General features: G+C 37.7%; 1 protein-coding gene across 1 annotated transcript; it reads left to right on the top strand.

Annotated features, from left to right (window-relative positions):
• Positions 1–1,337: 1,337 nt before the first annotated feature.
• LOC105226620 (dopamine receptor 2) lies at positions 1,338–18,766 on the top strand. Its single transcript, XM_011205587.3, is given in 6 exon segments — positions 1,338–1,390; positions 1,392–2,068; positions 7,768–7,870; positions 8,119–8,244; positions 9,809–9,992; positions 11,320–18,766. Coding segments are annotated over 6 exon segments (2,079 nt in total). The 5' UTR covers positions 1,338–1,352; the 3' UTR covers positions 12,271–18,766.
• The last annotated feature ends 559 nt before the right edge of the window (positions 18,767–19,325 follow it).

Below are 19,325 nucleotides of genomic sequence, written 5' to 3'. Positions count from 1 at the left end.
TCGAAGTCGCATGACTTTTCATGGATACATATAGTATACTACATACTATAAGTGGACCTCAGTGCACATGACTTTTTTCTTACCGAACATATCGGTCAATATTTTGCTGTAGACTTGAAATTCGGGGAAAATACTTTTCTGATGACATTATGTCAAAATGGGTAAAATTGGATCAATGTATAATACTATATATCTAAAATATATATTCTCAAACTTTAGGTTGATTTTAGACGACCAATAACTTTAACCTTAATGAAATTTAGTTACAATGTTTTTCTTATAAAAGAAAAAATGGAACAAATTATGACAATACGATTCAATAACTTTCAAATATCCACTTGAAAATGGAGTGTTTATGCCTTTCATATTGGTAAATCCTTGAGATTTCTTAATGAAATTCAGAGAAACTGAATTAAAGCGTGTCAAAATGTGCCTTAGTCCCCTTATATCCTATACATATATTTTATACAAGAAAATTTTTTAAAAATTATATAAGAATTTCAAACCTCTGGTGGCGTGTATTTCGGTTGAGATGTGAGAAACCTTAGCAAAATTCAAATGTTATATATATCTATATATAATATACATACATATGTATATTGTTACTCCAATTCCCGCATAAGGAATACTGATTTTGATTGGTTCAGAATGAAATTAGAATTTTCTGGCCTTCCATATATGAAAATTAGCACATTTGATTGAGTTTATATCACAAATACATATCTCATATGAGTTAGTTACGATTTTGAGAAGAAGTCCAGCAATCGACTCCTGAAATTGAGCTGACTCGGTTTCTAGCCTCACTTAATAACGGAAAATGATTTCCGTCGTCACACAACCTACAAAATGTGTTTGTTATCCAGCAACCCTATAAAATTATTATAATGGCCTTATGATATGATACCATACTACAAGACCAACCATAGGAAAGACCTAAAATTCATAACGTTATAAAAGCCTTTTGTGTATAGTATATACATATGTAGAATTGTACCTCCCTGGGGTAATCTTCGGCACAGCACAGAGTGCCTTTTGGAAGCACACATATGTGTATGTACATATGTATGTAAATAGTCTGCCACAGCAGATGTTTTCCGTTATCGGAAGCCGACAAGCTTCAAATTCGGTCAAGAACAAAGCCGTGAGTGGCATGTGTTGAAAAGGATTTGCGTGCAGCGACATCGTGTGGGTGAAAGTATCTGCATAAAAACGAGTATACATACATACATACATATAAATGAATATGTAGATATATACGATTTTTTTTGATAAGTCAAATTTTGAATGATTTCACTCTCCATTTCAGTATCAAACGGCAAACTGAGGACTTTGAAAGCGGCAAAGTGTCTATAATGAGAGTTTGGCCTTCCGATGCAAATTCCGACGAAGACCTACGCCATCATCTGGGCAATACCAGCTGGCACGAAGAATGGCAATGGAAATAACTCGTTGCACAAAATCGCTACTAATGTCCCGTTAATGATGACGCGTAACGAAATTCACAATCGAATGGCACAAAAAATGCCATATGCGATGTATTACAGCGCCAATCGCCACGACAACAACAATAGTCCCTATGATACTGGCAACAGTAGCGCGCAGCTGCTACATGCACCCACAATAAACACAGTGACAACACTAAATGATTCGACACACACGAGTACGGTCATGTATGACGAGCAAAACCTGGAAGACATCAATCGCTCACTCTTGCTGACGACAGCTGTCAGCGCCACCGCAACGCCCGCCAGCGGCAGCAACAACAGCAGTCCGCTTCAAACGGGGTTTATGGCCAACAACACTAATAATGTCGCAACTGCCATTGACGCGGACGAGGAATGGGCGCGGTTCTACGACCTGATGCTGTCGTGGCAGGGCATTTGTCTAATTGCTGTCTTCAGCACTTTCATTGTGGTTACCATCATCGGCAACACTCTCGTCATATTGGCCGTCATAACAACGCGTCGCTTAAAAACGGTCACCAACTGCTTCGTTATGAGCTTGGCCATCGCTGACCTTCTGGTGGGTATATTTGTGATGCCACCCGCTGTAGCTGTCCACTTGATAGGTGAGTCAAATTACGAGAAATGACGGTCCAATGATATTTCCGTTCTATTATGTCGAAAATGATAGCCACAACTCTAATATTGACTTCGTATTTACATACTTACTTATATACATACATATGTATCGAAGTACGTATATAGTATGAACCATATTCATTACAAGATTTAATCTTCTCAATTCAAATTACCGTTTATTATTATCGTAAGCTTTGTTTCCATACTTATTTTTGTAGCATCATCTTAGCAGCTATCAGAAAGAGTAATAATTTAAAAATTGAGAGAATTTCACACCGAAAAACTGTTTTCGAAAAAATTATCAAATGTTGGCCAAAAAATGTGCTTTCAGCTGTTTATAACACAAAATTTTATCATTAATCACGAAGTAATTGATATTACGGACTAAAACTTTGCACTAATAATCCCTTTAAAGTATTTCATCTTAAGGCCAAAAATTGTCCAACTCCAAATAAAACTGTTCAAGCCCCTAGGTACCGCATATGAGGACCGCAGTATCTGTAATTAACTTTTGACCGAAAATATCATTCAATGTGTGGCAAATATGTACAATTGAAATTCAAAGATAAACCTTTTCTGATAGTAGTTATTCTGTGTACCTAAAATGGGTTGAATCGGCTCAATACTTCTCTGAGCCACCTTTTACCAAATATAGAGTTATATATGATTGGTGATTGTATGCGAGGTATCTTAATGAGACCCTGGGAAAATTTTTTTAGTATGTGGCATGATAATATTTAATGCATAAAATAGGGTCAATACAACCCCAACTGCCATGTACTAGGTTTGATAATTTCCGGTTTTCTAACGAACCTTAACCCGGATATGTCGGTCAGTGTATGAGTTATGTGGAGTCTATGTATGTATACAATTACTTGGATTGACATTTTACACCTTAAGGTATTTCCCTGGCTTCGATCACTGAATGGACCCGAACTTAGCCTTTATTTACTTGTTTGTTTCTAGATTGGTACCACGTCAAGTGGTCCATTAAAATTTCTAAAGATCTCCTATTTTGAAAATTAGCAGTTCATTAGAAAGGGAACCAGACGCATACCTCGTGATATAAATATTTCGTCAAAATTATTTTTTTGTTAAAGTTATTGAAGGTTGAAATTTAGAGGACGATAAAATTGTAAAATTATTTTCTCATAATTCTCATTGTGAAGCCAAAGAAAAATGTTCGTGCTATATTATAAATATTTTTTCATGGTCTTTTTTTTTAAATAATAATATTTTATATAATTTTTTGTTAAACAATTGAAATTTTTTAAGTGCTCTTCACGGTAAAAAAATTTGAAAATTATGTGACACAACGTGGAAAATATTCACCTTTAATAATCTGCAAAAAATTTTTTGTTCATTCGTACCATTCCAAAGATATTGATATGTATGGCACATCCATCGTTGCGCAGTTACATCGCAATGCGCTAATGCTTTACTTGCGGCACAGATGTCGGGAGCTAACGAGCGCACACGTTAATATCTTCACACATTCGCTCCAAGAGTAGATTGAAGAACTCGCACGATAGGGAGTCGCCTTGTCTGAAACCTCGTTTGGTATCGAATGGTTCGGAGAGGTCCTTCCCGATCCTGACGGAGCTTTTGGTATTGTTCAACGACAGTTTACGCAGCTGTATTAGTTTTTTGTTAAAACTCAACGAAAAGGTGGTGCGTGTCAATTCTCTTTTCACGGGTATTTTCCAAGATTTAGGGCATAGGGAATCGATAGAACCTTATATCCGATGTTGAGGAGGCTTATTCCACGGTAGTTGGCGCAAATTTTTGGGTCTTCCTTTATGTGGATTGGGCAGAGCGCACTTAAAAAGAGCTTGAAATGCCGTCCCATAGTTCCCTTATACTCGTACCGAGTTGCTGACGAGTGTTCTCGGAGAGCAGGAATGCAAGTCGAGTAGAAAATCATTCCGATCTCCACCCTTCCTTGTATTTGTTGACTTGCATTTTTTCTGCACAGAGACCTCGGAGCGAACGCACATCTACAACACTGTCTTCCGTCTATCACAACATGACCGATATAGTTAATGACTTTTCGAACCGGAGGCAGCCAGGTAGCTTGATGAATTTTCTTCTATTGGAATCTAGAGCTACAAATAATCATATTTCGGGCCCCGGCGATGTCGATCAGCCTCAGCCCATTTGGGGATGTTTCGTAGTGGATGCTGAATTTACCGGCCTTTGTACCAAAGATACCTTCTTTGCCTACCCTGGTGTTAATGTCACCAATGACGATTTTGACACCTTGGGGGATGCGCTCCAAACGTTCATAGAAGACATCTCTGCTCACATCGTCCTTCTCTTCCATCGGGGTGGAGGTGATATGTTGAAAAACTTCGGTTTGATGCGGATTGTGGCCATGAATCCGACAACGAATATGCGCTCATTTATATGGACTCTGTAGTAAATGAGACAATAACCTACTCGTCTCGGTCCTTGTCCCTCCCATCGCACTTCTTGGACGTCGGTGATGTCAGTCTTTATTTTTAAAAGGACATCAACCAGCTGGGCAGCGGCACCTTCCCAATTAAGAGATCGGACATTCCAGGTGCATGCCCTCAAATAGTATTCCGTAATGCGTTTGCCGTCATCATCAAGGGTTCCTTTTCAGTGGGTGTGTGTTTTACGTGGCGGGGCCCAAACTTAGCTCACAACCGTCGGGAGGGATGACACGCTTTCCCACCGTAGCTCGCCTTCAAATGAATGTTCTTTGGCTGCCCAAAGGATACTTAGTCTAGTACCGCAAGCTGTGAGCTGTTTGAGCCATATGTAAAAGAATCGTTTCTAGCCACTGCCAAGAACATGGCATTCAGAGAATTTTTCTGACTTGCGTGAACTTCTACACATGACTCCATCCTCCATATATTATAAATTGCGGAATGATGTATATAAGAAATGTATATTTTATTTTAATTCCTATTTAAAACCTACTTTTATACCCTGAAGAGGGTATATTAAGTTTGTCACGAAGTTTGTAACACCCAAAGGAAGCGTCGGAGACTCTATAAAGCATATACATAAATGATCAGTACGTTGAGCTGAGTCGATTTAGCAATGTCCGTCTATCTGTCTGTCCATCTGTCTGTCCGTCTGTCTGTCTGTATATATACGAACTAGCCCCTCAGTTTTTAAGATATCGTTTTGAAATTTTGTAAACGTCATTTTCTCTTCAAGAAGCTGGTCATTTGTCGGAACTGCCGATATCGGAGCACAATAACATAAAGCTGCCATACAAACTGAACGATCGGAATCAAGTTCTTGTATGGAAAACTTTCGCATTTGACGTGGTATCTTCCCGAAATTTGACATGGATTACTGCTTTAGGTAATAACATAATCTCCGAAAAAATTGTTCAGATCAGATTACTATAGCATATAGCTTCCATCTAAACTGGACACATAGTCACTAAAAGAAATGCACCTGTGAAGGGTATACAGTGGCAAGCAAAAGTGAGTGCATGTTTGAAAATTCTATGTTTCAATATCTGTAACTTCCTCAATATTAAATCAAATTTATGTATTAGCTTCGGTGCCCGCCGAAGTTAACGTTTTTCCTTGTTTATTATACCACCATATAGTACTTTTATGTATGTTTTATAAAAAGCTGCTTCTAGTGACTTTATTTTTCCGATACAAATACAAATACATACTACTCTGTGATACTTGTGGGAAGAGTTTCAGCTTTGGGTCACGTACATCCAGTGCAAACCGCTCATTGATTAAATATTTGCGCTAACAAAGACGACGTTGATTTTAAAATTCAACTTTGGTTTCTAGTAATTCGGTCGAAAGTGTTTCACTTTTAAGAGGATAATAGTACATTTGTATGTAAATAGTAACATACATATACATATATAGAAGCAATGGGTGGAAGGAAGAATAGAGATGAAGAGGAAACGAAGTCCATTCAGCACTGAACTTTTCAACTTTCTCTTTATTACAATAAGCCGATTTGCACCGTTACTCAAATTTTGTGTTACAAAAATTTTTATACTCGTATTTCATTCTTTATGCCCTCCAAAGGTGAAACTTGCGACTATATTCTTATTATCACTATATTTGTATTTACGGAAATAAAGTAAATAAAGAACAAGTAAGGAAGGACCAAGTTCGGCTGCAATCGAGAATTTTATATTCTTGCAACGTGCAAAAATCAAAGCCAGGGCAATACCTTAAGGTGTAAAACGTCAACCAGAGGATTGGAATCCAAGCAATTTTAGATATAAGAACATATATTTTATGTATAACCCTATATCCCACTCGAATAGTTTTGGGTGATGCGTACAACCGTTAAGTGAACAAAATTATTAAACTCTGTAGCAACATGTTGCAGGAGTATAAAAAGGGCGGCATGTTGAGCAACAGAACCTTTTGTCGCATAATAAAAGTTTTCGCCATTCGACCCTTGGGTACAAGGTGAAAAACGTTGATGTTTTCGAAAAATAATTTGCTTTGTTCCGCCATAAAGGTTTCTTGATTGGCAAGCTTACAATACACTGGCGGATGGTGAGCTCGTTACGTTATCATACATACTTTACGTCGGCACCTGTCCGTTTCAAGTCAAAGAATTCTTATGCCAAAATTTACTTTGCTAGCATGCGCAACTGAGGGATAACTTTTACTCTGATTTGTTAACAATTTACGGGTTTATGCTTTCGAAAACTTTATAAATCAAGAAAAAGGCTAACTTCGGCTGCACCGACGCTGGAATATCCTCCGACTTGAAAAAATTAGCAGCTTAGTAAGAAAGGGGCGTGTGCGAAATTTCACATAAATATTTCAAAAACTGAGGGACTAGTTCGTCACACTGATCATTTATAAATATACTTTCTAGGGTCTCCGAAGATTCATGCTGTTAGTTGCAAATATCTTCGTTTAATGTACATTCTTCGGTGTACGAGTGTGAAAGTACATGAAAGGTTAGTCTAAGACATTGAAATCGAGAGATCCGTAACAATTATTGCGTCAAAGAAAAAGATTCCTGTCTTTTGGTACGAGTCCAAAGACACGCTTCATACTCAAAATATTAACCAAAATGTGTTGAGTCGATGCGTGTTAGATGTTGAGATCCTAAGTAAAAGGTGGTAAATTTTAAGCTTTGGCACATATTATATTCATTTAAATTCATAATTTAAAACTCAATCAGTTCGCCGGCAGGGCCTTTTCACATATATGCCATGGTAACCTACTGACCCCCCAATAATCTAGATGTATTGTGAAACCACCGTTCTGTTAACTCGGCAGCGCTTCCTTTATCCTTAAAATTTCAGCTTACCTTTGAATAGTTCACATTTTTGCTCCACACTAATGCTCTGTTGAAATAGCAGATCTGTTCGCATTCAAAAAAACTGACAATTTGGTATTGTCACCTTGCGCCGTTGTGTCAACGCTTCCTTCAAAAAAGACATTTGCCATTTTCATCTCACCTTTTTATACATGGAAAATACAACACAAAAACACCTTTTCAGAGACTCTTAGGAGAAAAATTATAGTTTTCGACCGCTCGTATTTTCAATGGTGTTTCTTTTTATTTTTATTTCGGTTTGCTTTGCACTTTTTATTTCGGTTTACTTTGCATTTTTCTGTGGAAACTTTTAATCCAATTTTATTGGTACTTTGCTTGCGAAAAAATCACTTAACTTGCATGTCCCTGGCACTTCGTTTCTTTGCAGGCTCCTGGCGTCTGGGATGGGTGCTCTGCGACATTTGGATATCACTGGATGTGCTGCTCTGTACGGCATCTATACTGAGCCTGTGCGCCATCAGCGTCGACAGGTGAGTACGAATAGGGGCAAACGAGCGCCTAATGACCGAGTCATACTATGCAATTAACCGTTAAATATTTGAGTATGTCGAAGCGTTAAGTGGAACTTTTAATTAAGAACGAATTTGAGAAAATGTATTTTTTTTTTCAAATGAGCATCGGAAAAAGCAACATTTGAAAGTTTTTTATCAATGCCATTAATTTTTATAAGCCATTTTCACTTGAGGTGTCCTCTACCTTGCTCTTTTGTTTGCTTTAGGTACTTGGCCGTTACGCAACCTCTGACCTATTCACGCAGAAGACGCTCCAAGCGATTGGCGTTCATAATGATTCTGGTTGTTTGGGTCCTGGCTTTGGCTATCACGTGCCCGCCAATGTTGGGTTGGTAAGTAAGTGTGTATGTGTGAGTGTAGCTGTGTGGGTGTAGGTGCGATTGTACTTTTTACAAATTGTCTGGCGGGCATTAAAGGTGCATTGCTTGATTAAATTTGAAGAGTCAAAAAAGCCCGACCATTATTGTGTGAACTGTGGCTATAAACGTTTCTTCCTAACCAAAATGGAGCACACGTTTAATGAATATGACATTGTTAGGAAATATAAAGTTCGTAATGACCTTTGAAAACGTTTTTTGATCACTTTTCAATTACTGAGAAGTTTTATTTCGGAAACAACTTTTAAAATAACAGGGCTGGTTTGAAAGGGATATTTGCTAGTATGCCAGCAGTTTATTCTCGAGATAAGCTTATTGATTTTCTATCATATTTGTCATTGAAAACAAACTAGCAGAGCCTCAACATGGATGTTTATAATTTTTTGCCCTATAATGTAAACTTCTTTTAGGAATAGGTACAGAAATATGCTTGGTGACATCTAAAACCTCCACTTTTTGGACCCTATGGTTGGCACACAACAGAACTTCTCCAGAAAATAACACTTGGTTTTTGGTGGTTTTTAAAAATGGTTTGGTGTAATCTTGAATAACTTCGACATTTGCTAACCGATTGGGTTACTTAGATATTTCTTGGAAACAAAATATTGCAATTCACATTAAAAATAGCACAGGTCCACCAAAGAAATTGTTTAGGCGTTCTTTTCACAAAATCACTCATGTGTTTTTGCGGTCGCTGAGCACAAATCTGAAGGTTGTTTTGACTCATCAAATCATAATTTTTTTCTATCCCAAGAAACATGGTGGATTTGCAAACTTAAGTTGTGGAGTGGTAAACTCAACTTTTTACCTTTTTAAAATATTGATGAAGTTTCTTGAAACCTATTGCTCGAGCTGACAAACAGTGATTATCGTTTATTGTATGTGTGGGAAGTGTATGGGCACGAGACTTGTCAGAATAGCGTTATATTACCTAAAATCCTCAAAAGACACATTGCATCCGAAGTTGGCAATTCGAGTTTAAATTATCATACTCTCATGAGAATTCCCTCGAAGTGTCCATTAAGATTATTAAGAATTTCTTTTGAAAATGGCCGAAATCGGGGTACAACCACGCCTAATTCTCATACACACACAATTCTAAATTTTACATGATTCTTTCACCTTACATTACCAGAACCCAAATTATCGAAAAGTAAACTGTGCACACTAATTTAATTAAGGCATTGTCACGTCCAAAAGTAGTCGAAATCGGATTATAAGTTTTCAAGTCTCCTACCGAATATATGGCCTTCAATGCTTAAGGCTGACATTTTTATCGGTCAACCTGAAAGGTGTCAGAGTCAGAGAGTAGATTGATGATGTTAACAAATAGAGGCTTATAACGGATTTATAATCTTAGCATTAGTTAGTTATGATCACAGTGTCAGCAATTTTTGTCTTTCTTTTGTTATTTTTGCTTTTCTTTTGCTGTGTGGGGATGTTTATTGAGGATAAAAATTAAATAACATTTTCAATTTAAAGTGAGCATAATTTTCAAATTTTGCCTCCGACCAAACAGGTACGAGCCAGGGCGACGTGACCTAAGCGAGTGTCGTTACAATCAGAACGAAGGATATGTGATTTTCTCCGCCATGGGCTCATTCTTCATTCCGATGGCCGTTATGATTTATGTTTATGCGAGAATTTCATGTGTTATTTCGTCGCGCCATGACCACATGACGGACATCAGCGTACATAATAAGGTGAGTAATGTGTGTCTTTCCAGATATGTGTTTTTTAGTTGAATTATGATTAAATTCATGGGCTTTGACATTGAAAATGTTGAGTCGACAAATACAAATACATTTTCGGAAATGTGTCACTGTCCTTTTCGGCATTTTTATACTCTTGCAACATGTTGCTACAGAATATAATAGCTTTCTTCACCTAACGGTAGCACGTGTCACACAAAACTTATGGAGTTAGATATAGGGTTATATATGTGCATATATATAAATGATCAGGATGACGAGACGAATTAAAATCCGAAAGACTGTCTGTCCGTTTGCCCAGCTGTAACTTGGGTAAAAATTGAAATGTCTTGATGAAAATTAATATGCGCATTCCTTGGCACAAAAACACAGAACGAACTTGTAGACAGGCGTAATCGGACCACTGCCACGCTCACAAGACACCATTAATTGAAAACCTTTAAAATACCATAACTAAGCACTTAATCAAGATATAAAAATGTAACTTGGCACAGAAGATCGCATAAGCAAGAGGCAGTTGTGGGCAAAAAAGTTTGAAAAAGTAGGCGAGGCCTCGTGGATAAAATAGAAAGATAACCCTTTTCACTCCCAATATAACAGTACTGTTAATAAATACTAAAATAAGTTAAATATGCCAAAGAGAGTAGATTTTACCTCCGAGATAGTATGAGAGGGCTTTATGGGATCCAGCCCCAGTATCCTTAGTTCATTTCTGACCGAAAATATTGGTAAATTTATGGCTTATTCAATTGAAATTTAGAGAAAATCCTTTCTTAGTAATAGTGGTTACTCTGTGTATCAAAAATTGTTTGAATCGGCTCAATACGTCCCTGAGGCGCCATATATCTAAGATAAAGACTTTATACTGCATATATTGGCCAATATTTATCATAAAAATGAAAAGAAAAAAGCGTGTTTTCCTCATAACAGTATAGCATTGAGCCTAAAATAGATAAATTTGAATGAAAACTTTACCTAGCCCCATATAACTAATACAAGGATTGTCGAACATCCGGCTGACTTTACTCCACATGATTGATGATTATATGTGAGGTACCTTAATGAAAGTCAGGGCCAGGGTATGAGTTGCTTGGATTTCAATCCTCTGGTTGGCGTTTAACATTTTAAAGTATTTCCCTGGCTTTGATGCCTACAAGTTGCAAGAGTATAAAATGTTTGGCTGTACCCGAACTTTGTTCTTCCTCAATTGTTCATCTAGCTTTAATTTTCGAGCTAATTTTGTAGATGTTCAGCAATTTTGAGTAAAATAACAAGCTTATTAGATATTTATGTATTTTTCTCTGCTCTGGTTTTGCAGAAGTTCAAGCGTTACACAGCCGCCGATGTAGAAAATGACATTGACCATGACTTCTCTGAGCAGGAGCTCAGTTCGGGCCAACGAAAGCAGGCAGCAGCCCGTACATTTTCAAACCAAACCATCGCCAAGGAGTTGCATGACGTGATGCTGTGCGAAGGTGAGGCTGGCGGCGCCACTACCACGGCAGCTACTGACGGCAGTGGCAATGATAATGGCAACGGTGGTGGTGGTGGTGGTTCGTCGCCTCAATGTCACTCTTTACTTGCTCTAAGCACAGCGAATGCCAAGAATAGTTGCTATGAATTAACGCGTCCGTCGTCTTTAAGGCGGACCCCGACATCGTCCTCCACCACAACCGTTATGACAAGCGGTTGCGGCGGCGGCGGTGGTCTGAACATTCCCGCAGTTGGCAATACAAGCTTAAGTGATCAACACTGGCCGGCACGTACGCTTAGCGTGCGACATCACCATCATTTTGGCGCTTCCGGCGGCGGCAGCGGCTCAGGCTTAAACGCGATTGCTTCTGCAGCCAGTGCGACCACATCGCCGCATTTGCAGCCGGAAGCAGCTGCACTGACACGTCATACACGCATACAGCAACAACACCATCACCACCATGCCAAATCTCTTTCGAATCGCATCACTTCGCTGAAAAAGGAGAACAAAACTACGCAAACGCTGAGCATTGTTGTGGGCGGCTTCATCGCCTGTTGGCTACCGTTCTTCGTATACTATCTGATAACCCCTTTCCTGGAGGAGCATCAAGTAAGTCGAACGCTGGCGAAGGGACTCACTTGGCTGGGTTGGTTCAATAGCGCCATAAATCCCTTCATTTATGCCTTCTACAGTGTTGATTTTCGAGCGGCATTTTGGCGACTGACGTGCAAGCGCTTCTTCAGTGTCTCCATGAAACCGCAATTTCCAACGAACACTATGTCCATAAGACGATAGTTGAATGCTCTGCAAATATGTTACGTATAAATAGTTATATCTAGCTAATAAGTGTAGCATAAGGAAAAGGGAAGTAGGATTGGAATATTTTTTTTTCATATTCAAGTTCATTTAATTGGAATTTTGTAAGACGACGTGGCTCCTAAAACGATTACTTGAGGCATTTGTGTGCTGGGTTCAATTTAGAATTCACTTCAGTCCTCCACTGACTACGCATTCAGGCCTTTTCGAAGTTAAATTGAATAAAGCGCATAGATCTAATAGTGAACTTGTATCTGAAGAAAGGGACCTCTTAATAATTTTGAAAATGTCAAATGTTGAAATGCCAATTCTTTTCCACATAAAATTTAGAAATTTATCTTCTCTTCAAAAGATGCAGTCTAGCAATTGGATTAAAAACTCAGTTGCGCTCCATTTCATAATTAAATAATTTAACGTATGTGGGGTATTACCTTTTTCCACTGAAAACAAAACGATATTTTTTTCAAACTTTATCAAAACCGTTTTACCACCCACGAATGAATAAAATCATCAAACTGAACGTTCACATTGACTTGACGAAAAGGCCACAGGGTCGTATATTGGACTGCAACAAGCATCAGTGGCTCAAGGGCAACAGTTGGAAATCATCTACGCCTCTGAATGCAAATCGAGCTCGCTCTCACGCACCAATACATAGGCGCAGGCTCACCAATATCTGAATGCATGTTTTTGTGAGGCGGTTGCCACGCTAAACTGATTTCGAATCTGTAACGTTGGCATATTTACGAGTCCGTTTTTATTTTTCTATGCAAAGTTGAATTGAAAATTGTCTGTTTTCGTTATTTTGTTGCTCTATCTTTGCATGCACCGCGCCGAAAACACAAGCCAAAAAAACACACGAGCTCACATGTAGTGGGGATCACTGCGAATGCGGCGCAAACGTTTTGCTGTGGCGCGAAAATGACCGAGACGCAACGTGACTAGCATTCGCTCAGCAGTAGCGTGTGTCGCACTAATGTAATTTAGTTGCACGGAATTTGTAGAGCTGCCAAAGCAAAAAGTTAAATTTCGCCTGTCAGACGTTTGTTCGTTCGAAAGTTGCGTTGCAAGAAAACAAAAACAATAAACGGAAAAATTACAAAATTTGGTGCAATGCAGCCCAATAAGCTGCGGGGGCGCGGAGAGTAAGGCGTGCTTTTGCTATAACATACTTTAGCTCAACAAAGCAAAACAGATAAAAGTGTCCGTGGCAAGTTTGTTAGAAACTTCAAATTGAGGTTGCCACGGGCGAAAATGCGAAGTTGCGCAGGTAAGCGGCTCAACAGTGCGTATTAGTAACTTCGAGATTTTCACAATAATTAAAGAACAAATGGAGCAAATAATAATTTGTATAATGTATGTATTTTCCATGTAAATAGCTTGCCGAAGGCCCCTTAGTGAACTCATTTTGCTTGCTAATGGAACAAGCTCAGCTTATTGAGTTGTAATTAACTTAGTTCGCGTAATTTTTGCCTAACGAAAAGCAGTTTTTATGAAAGCACGTACAAAATCATCAAAATTTCTCACCAATTCAGTTCATAAAAGCAAATTTGAAATAATAATTAGAAATGGTAAAAAATCTTTGCGCATACATATTTCTAACTATACTCCTACATACCATTGTATCTGAATTATGAAAGCAGTAAAACTTAATTTTTATTTTGAGAAAATTTTAATTAACTTGGTAATTACATTATAACAAGAAGTAATACGATCGCTCAAATTGGAAAACTACTTTCATGAGAAGATTGTATTTAAGGCTTCATGTTTGCAATCTACTTTGAAAATTTTTCGGGAAAAGTGAATTTTCTGCAAAGGATAAACGATATTGAAAATAAATATGTAATATTATTAGTCCAATAAGAAACGTTATTTTATTTCCTGCTTTATTTAAGTTCAATTAATGAGAGCGAACCTTAACACGCTAAAGTACTCCAGTAGTCTTTACAAGCCGAGCTCGCGAAGCTTGGTTTTATAGTCTCTTTTATGAATATACTATATACCATATGGACTTACATACATAAAGGCAAGGGTAAATGTTTGGTTTTCTCATTCTGACTTCTGGAAATAAAACACATAGATTAGGTTACATTGGCCGGCTATCACACCATTCGTAGACTCTCTGGTCCTTAGTAATGCCAGATGGAGGCTTAGTTTAATTTGAAGTAGACATGATATCTAATTTTGATACTTCAACTTCTTATTTTTCTTTACTGGCGTAGACACCGCTTACGCGATTATAGCCGGGTACTTCAACTAGTCACTTGAACTGCGATGCCCCTAGGCATCTAAGACGAGGTCTTTTCGAGACCGTGGGAGGAAAAACATAAGTGTTTTTTCTCCCGCACCTTGATCTTGGCGTTCCCGCATGACCTTAAAGCATTCAACCAGCCAACAAATTTGAATAGATGGAGCTTAGTACGTTTCTGACAGCTGGTTGTGTATATAAGTTATTTTTCCACTATCATTTTTAATACCCTGCATATATCTAATATTTAGTAGTTCCATATAATTCAGATTCTTGTCTACCATATATGTATGTTTCTGTACATACATAGAAATATTATGAGGTAAGGATACATATTTCTGAATATTAGTACTTTCTATGTTCTAATCGGTCTATAGAATTTAAGGTTACTAGAATAGCAGACAAGAAATGATTTTTTTAACTTAGATTGGAGCATATTTTCTGTGATTTTCCGTAAAGTTCAAAAAGTTCAGAGAGGTCTGAAAAAATTTGATTCAAATTCAATTAGAAAATATAATGTTTATTCTTTTTGCCAAAAATCTCGTTTTCCGAACATTGTTGATTGCTGAAAGTCAATCAGTAATTTGATTGAATAAAATGAACGAATTAACGGCATTCATTTTTTTCCTTTGCTATCTGCATTCCGGCTTTGGTTTCCTGCCAAAAAGTCACATTAACTGACTTTTTAATTTAACTATCAATCGAAAACCTTTTCGTCGTAATATTTGTTTTCTAGGTTTTATGGCTGTCAGTGACATCTGTGGCAAATGTCAAATCAAAATTATCATTAGTGTTTAGTATACGCTTATCTTAATTAAGTACATGAAGTGCATTAGGCGATTTTTACGATGAGTGAAATGATGTAACAAGGAAGTTCCATTAAATTTTTTTGTCGGGAGCAAGTGTTTTTGATTGGCACAACTTATTCAATGACGTACCACTTTCACGACTGTCATCAACATCAGCTGATGGTCAACACGTCAATAAAATAAAGGAATTTGTGCTTGAGAATCGACGATATACAGTCAGAGATCTTACTGGCATCATTAGAATATCGAAGGGATCAATGAAAACCTAAGAAAAGTGAAAGCACGATTAGTTCCAAAATCACTCAATTTTAACGTCTAGGAAACGACTACCAGGATGTCGTGAAACATACTATTACTGGCTATGAGTCTTGGGTCTGTGTTTATGACCCGTAAATAGACGATCTTTCGGCCGGATGCAGTGACAAAGTTGAGCTGAAGCCGAAAAAACCTCGTCAAAGCAGGTCAAAAATTAAGGTTATGTTGACAGATTTCTACGATTACCGCGGTGTTGTGCAATCCGAATTATTTCCGACCGACCAAACTGTAAACAAGGAAACTATTTGAATGTTATGTGTTGTTTGCGCGAAGCTATTCGTAAAAAGAGGCCGGAATTACTCATCGACAAGTCTTGGTTTTTGCACCACGATAATGCACCGTCGCACCCTACATTGATTCTTCGTGAGCTTTTCGTGCCACAATCACCGTATTCGCTTGATTTAGCTTTATGGGATTGCTGGCTGTTCAGTAAACTTAAACGATCGCTTCGGGGAAACCGTTTTCAGTCAATTGAAACACTAAATTTGAATCGCTACGCGCTTTGAAGGCTATTCCGGAAATTGACTTTAACAACTATTTCAAGGATTGGAAAAAATGTTGGTACGAATGTATTTGGGCCAAGGGAGACGACATAGATTTTGAAGAATAAATTAAGAACTTGAAAATTTTAAACAAAGTCTTACTATATTTTGTTCATAGTAGTATAACCGTTTCTTCAACGCTTCAACCAAGTTTTATTAAGGTATACCCAATTTATTCGGTATGTTTTCCGGCTTTCCACTTTAACTGTTAATATTACAGACTCTTCTGTAGTGAATTTGGTACTAACACAATTAGGGCCAAACTCAATAAGTCCGAATACATGCCCGAATGTTTCGAAGTTTATGTTTCTGTTAATAACTGTTAATAATTTCATTTATTTTTTGACATGTAACGCAAGTGTTATAGGATTACAAGTGCAACAGCTCTTAATGTTTGTTCGATTCGCGAGTTTGGTGAATATAAGATGAGTTATGAGATGACATCTAGAGTAGTAGACAACTACTTAACAACAACGTTCCAAGAAACGACATTTAAATTTAAATCTCATTTTCGAACCCACGTCGTCACAACCGATCATAACTGTTCTCAAAAATATTTTCTGCGATAGGAATTCGAAGCTTTGTGATTTAGTGTTTAGTTTATTTACTTAAGTAGAACCGTGTACAGTCAGTGTCTAAGGTTAAGGGAAAAAATTTGTAATTATATTAAAAATGTAAATCAAATCCAATCGCTACTCTTGATTAAATTGTTATTCATAAGTTATATGTATAAGTGGTGGAATTGCAAATATTAAGCAAACAGGGTGCACAACCAAAGTTGTTGGTACGTATGAAGTTGGGAGGTAATTAGACTAAATGTGACTACAGCAATTTAAAATACGAATTACAAAGATTATAATTAAGAAATACTACAATTTAGTTGAAGCAATTTATACTCTAAGGCTTGTGTAAGAAAAAAACTTCTAAATGCTGCATAATTAATGACCGGTTCATATTTCAAATTTATTACTTGAGGCGTTTAGGTAAATAAATATCCAAGCGCTAGCAATATCAAGGAGTATTTGTGAATACCGGCGAACTTGGTTGACGAAAGCTTAAAGTGTTTCTGCAAATAGACACAAGTTCTAACTCAAACATAAGCGCTGGCCACGTACATGACACAAATGACACAAGCAACTACAGAGCCACAGCAGAGGAAGCCAAAGCGTCAACGCTCAAAGCTCATGCGATGTCCTTTCGGTGGGTTGCTGGCAGCACAACAAAAATCCTACCGAAGGCACACACTTTGAACCGCTGTGTAATGCTATGCTTAATTAAAATTCTTATATATATAAACGCAACCTTAACAAATGAGCTGACTTAACGGTGTCATTGGTGTCAGCACTGACGCATTGTAAGTGATAATAATAATTACCGATAAAGTGTGGTGACAAAACTAAAACACTTCCCAGAACTTGTGAAGGAAAAATTGTGTTTTTTCTCCTGACTTTGTTTATTAAATTTATGTTTCGGGGTGCCAACGGCAAGCGCGGCTAGTTGCGGAGGCGGCCAACTCCCAAGGCGAGAGCTGGCAAAGAGCCGCGTGTGGCGAATGGTTGGTCAGTTGTGCGCGCGAGCTGGGCGTTTGCACGGTGCCTAATTTATTACCACCGCAGTGAACCGGTTTTGGCGATTCTCCACCACGGTGTGTAATTCCATGCCGTAAATTGAAATCGCAAGCGCTGCTAAGCACCCACAAAACCAAATAGTGTTGGCATACACGCAGCAGTCTCAGGGGAGCGTGTCCCACCTAGTTTCACTGAAGCAGGTCCACAACATGGCACACAAATGAAAGGTATGATAAATGAACCTTTAAACAAAGCAACGTGTTGACCCGCGGCCATAGCTGTGCAGTCGAAATTTTTCAGCGAAAAAAGACTATCGCAAACTATCCTTGAAACGACACGCTTTCTCGCGTCCCGGCTCCACTTAGCTGTGCCTTTTTCAGTTGGCAGAAAAGTTTATTTACCTTTTAATTACTCATGAAATTAGTTCCGCTAAATGTTCTCTCTTAAGTTCCAAGGCATATACAGGGTGTTCTATTACTTGCTAATTATAAAAGGGCGCTAAGCAACATTTGAAGGTATGAATACCGATAGTATGACCTTTTTCGCATAAATAAAAATAAATAAAAGAATGCTTGAAAAGAGAGGGGTCGATCGACTTATTGTTTACTAATCTTACATCGCTCTTGAAGAACCCGTTATATACTTAAGTTATTCTTGGGCACACATTTCTACTTTTATGAAGTGCTAAGTCAGCATAAAACCAAAAACAAATTAAGCAATTAAAATCCAAAATATATATGTATATACAAGTATATACATATGTTACATGTAATTTATAGGCAAGTGCGTACTAGTATATATGTACATATGTACGATTTATATATATGTATGTAAGTGTTTAAAACGAACGAATACTGTGAATTTTTAATGTATTGCTTTCGGTAAGTCTTAATCTATTAAAATAATTAGAATTGAATACTCAAATTTAAGCCCAGTGTTGGCTATAAACATGATTTGTTGAATTTGTTAGACAAATCTAATTAATAAATTAGCAAAAATTAAATAAATAGTCACCTGGATTTTGTTTCATTTAAATTCATATTTGCAAAATTTTTCTTTTCACGATAGGGAATTTAGTACTATACTAATTTGCTAATGGAGTTTTTGCAGCTTTTTTAAGCAATATTGCGAGGCAGTCTATGTTAAATTGCTAAACTGAGGCTACGGCGGAAGATATGCTCGCTTTATGTCTTTAAGTCACTAATCTGGCTCTCGTTCACTGGTTATGAGGGGTAAGTATCACAGTTTTCAATTTACTGGACCTCTGGTATTTGACCTTATTAGAGATACTATTAGTAATGAAAAAGATTAATCCTTAATGCCTTAATGCAGTTTTCGTTGCTCGCGGGCGACCTCGTTGTCCTTTGACCAGGGATGTACCTTAATCACCTATCTCGGCTGACAGAAAGGGTCTTAATATCTCCGCCATCTGGGCGTAGCGGCCTAATTGTCCATCCGGAGAAAACAGACAAACTCGAGCTCTTCTCAATATACGGAGTTATCCTACATAAAAAAATGAACTGGAAAGAACACATTTTCTCTTTGAACTCCT

The sequence above is a fragment of the Bactrocera dorsalis genome, chromosome 2, assembly GCF_023373825.1.
Source record: "Bactrocera dorsalis isolate Fly_Bdor chromosome 2, ASM2337382v1, whole genome shotgun sequence".
NCBI lineage: Eukaryota > Metazoa > Arthropoda > Insecta > Diptera > Tephritidae > Bactrocera > Bactrocera dorsalis.
Note: the sequence above shows the minus strand (reverse complement) of the source record. Positions and strands in the feature narration are given on the sequence as shown.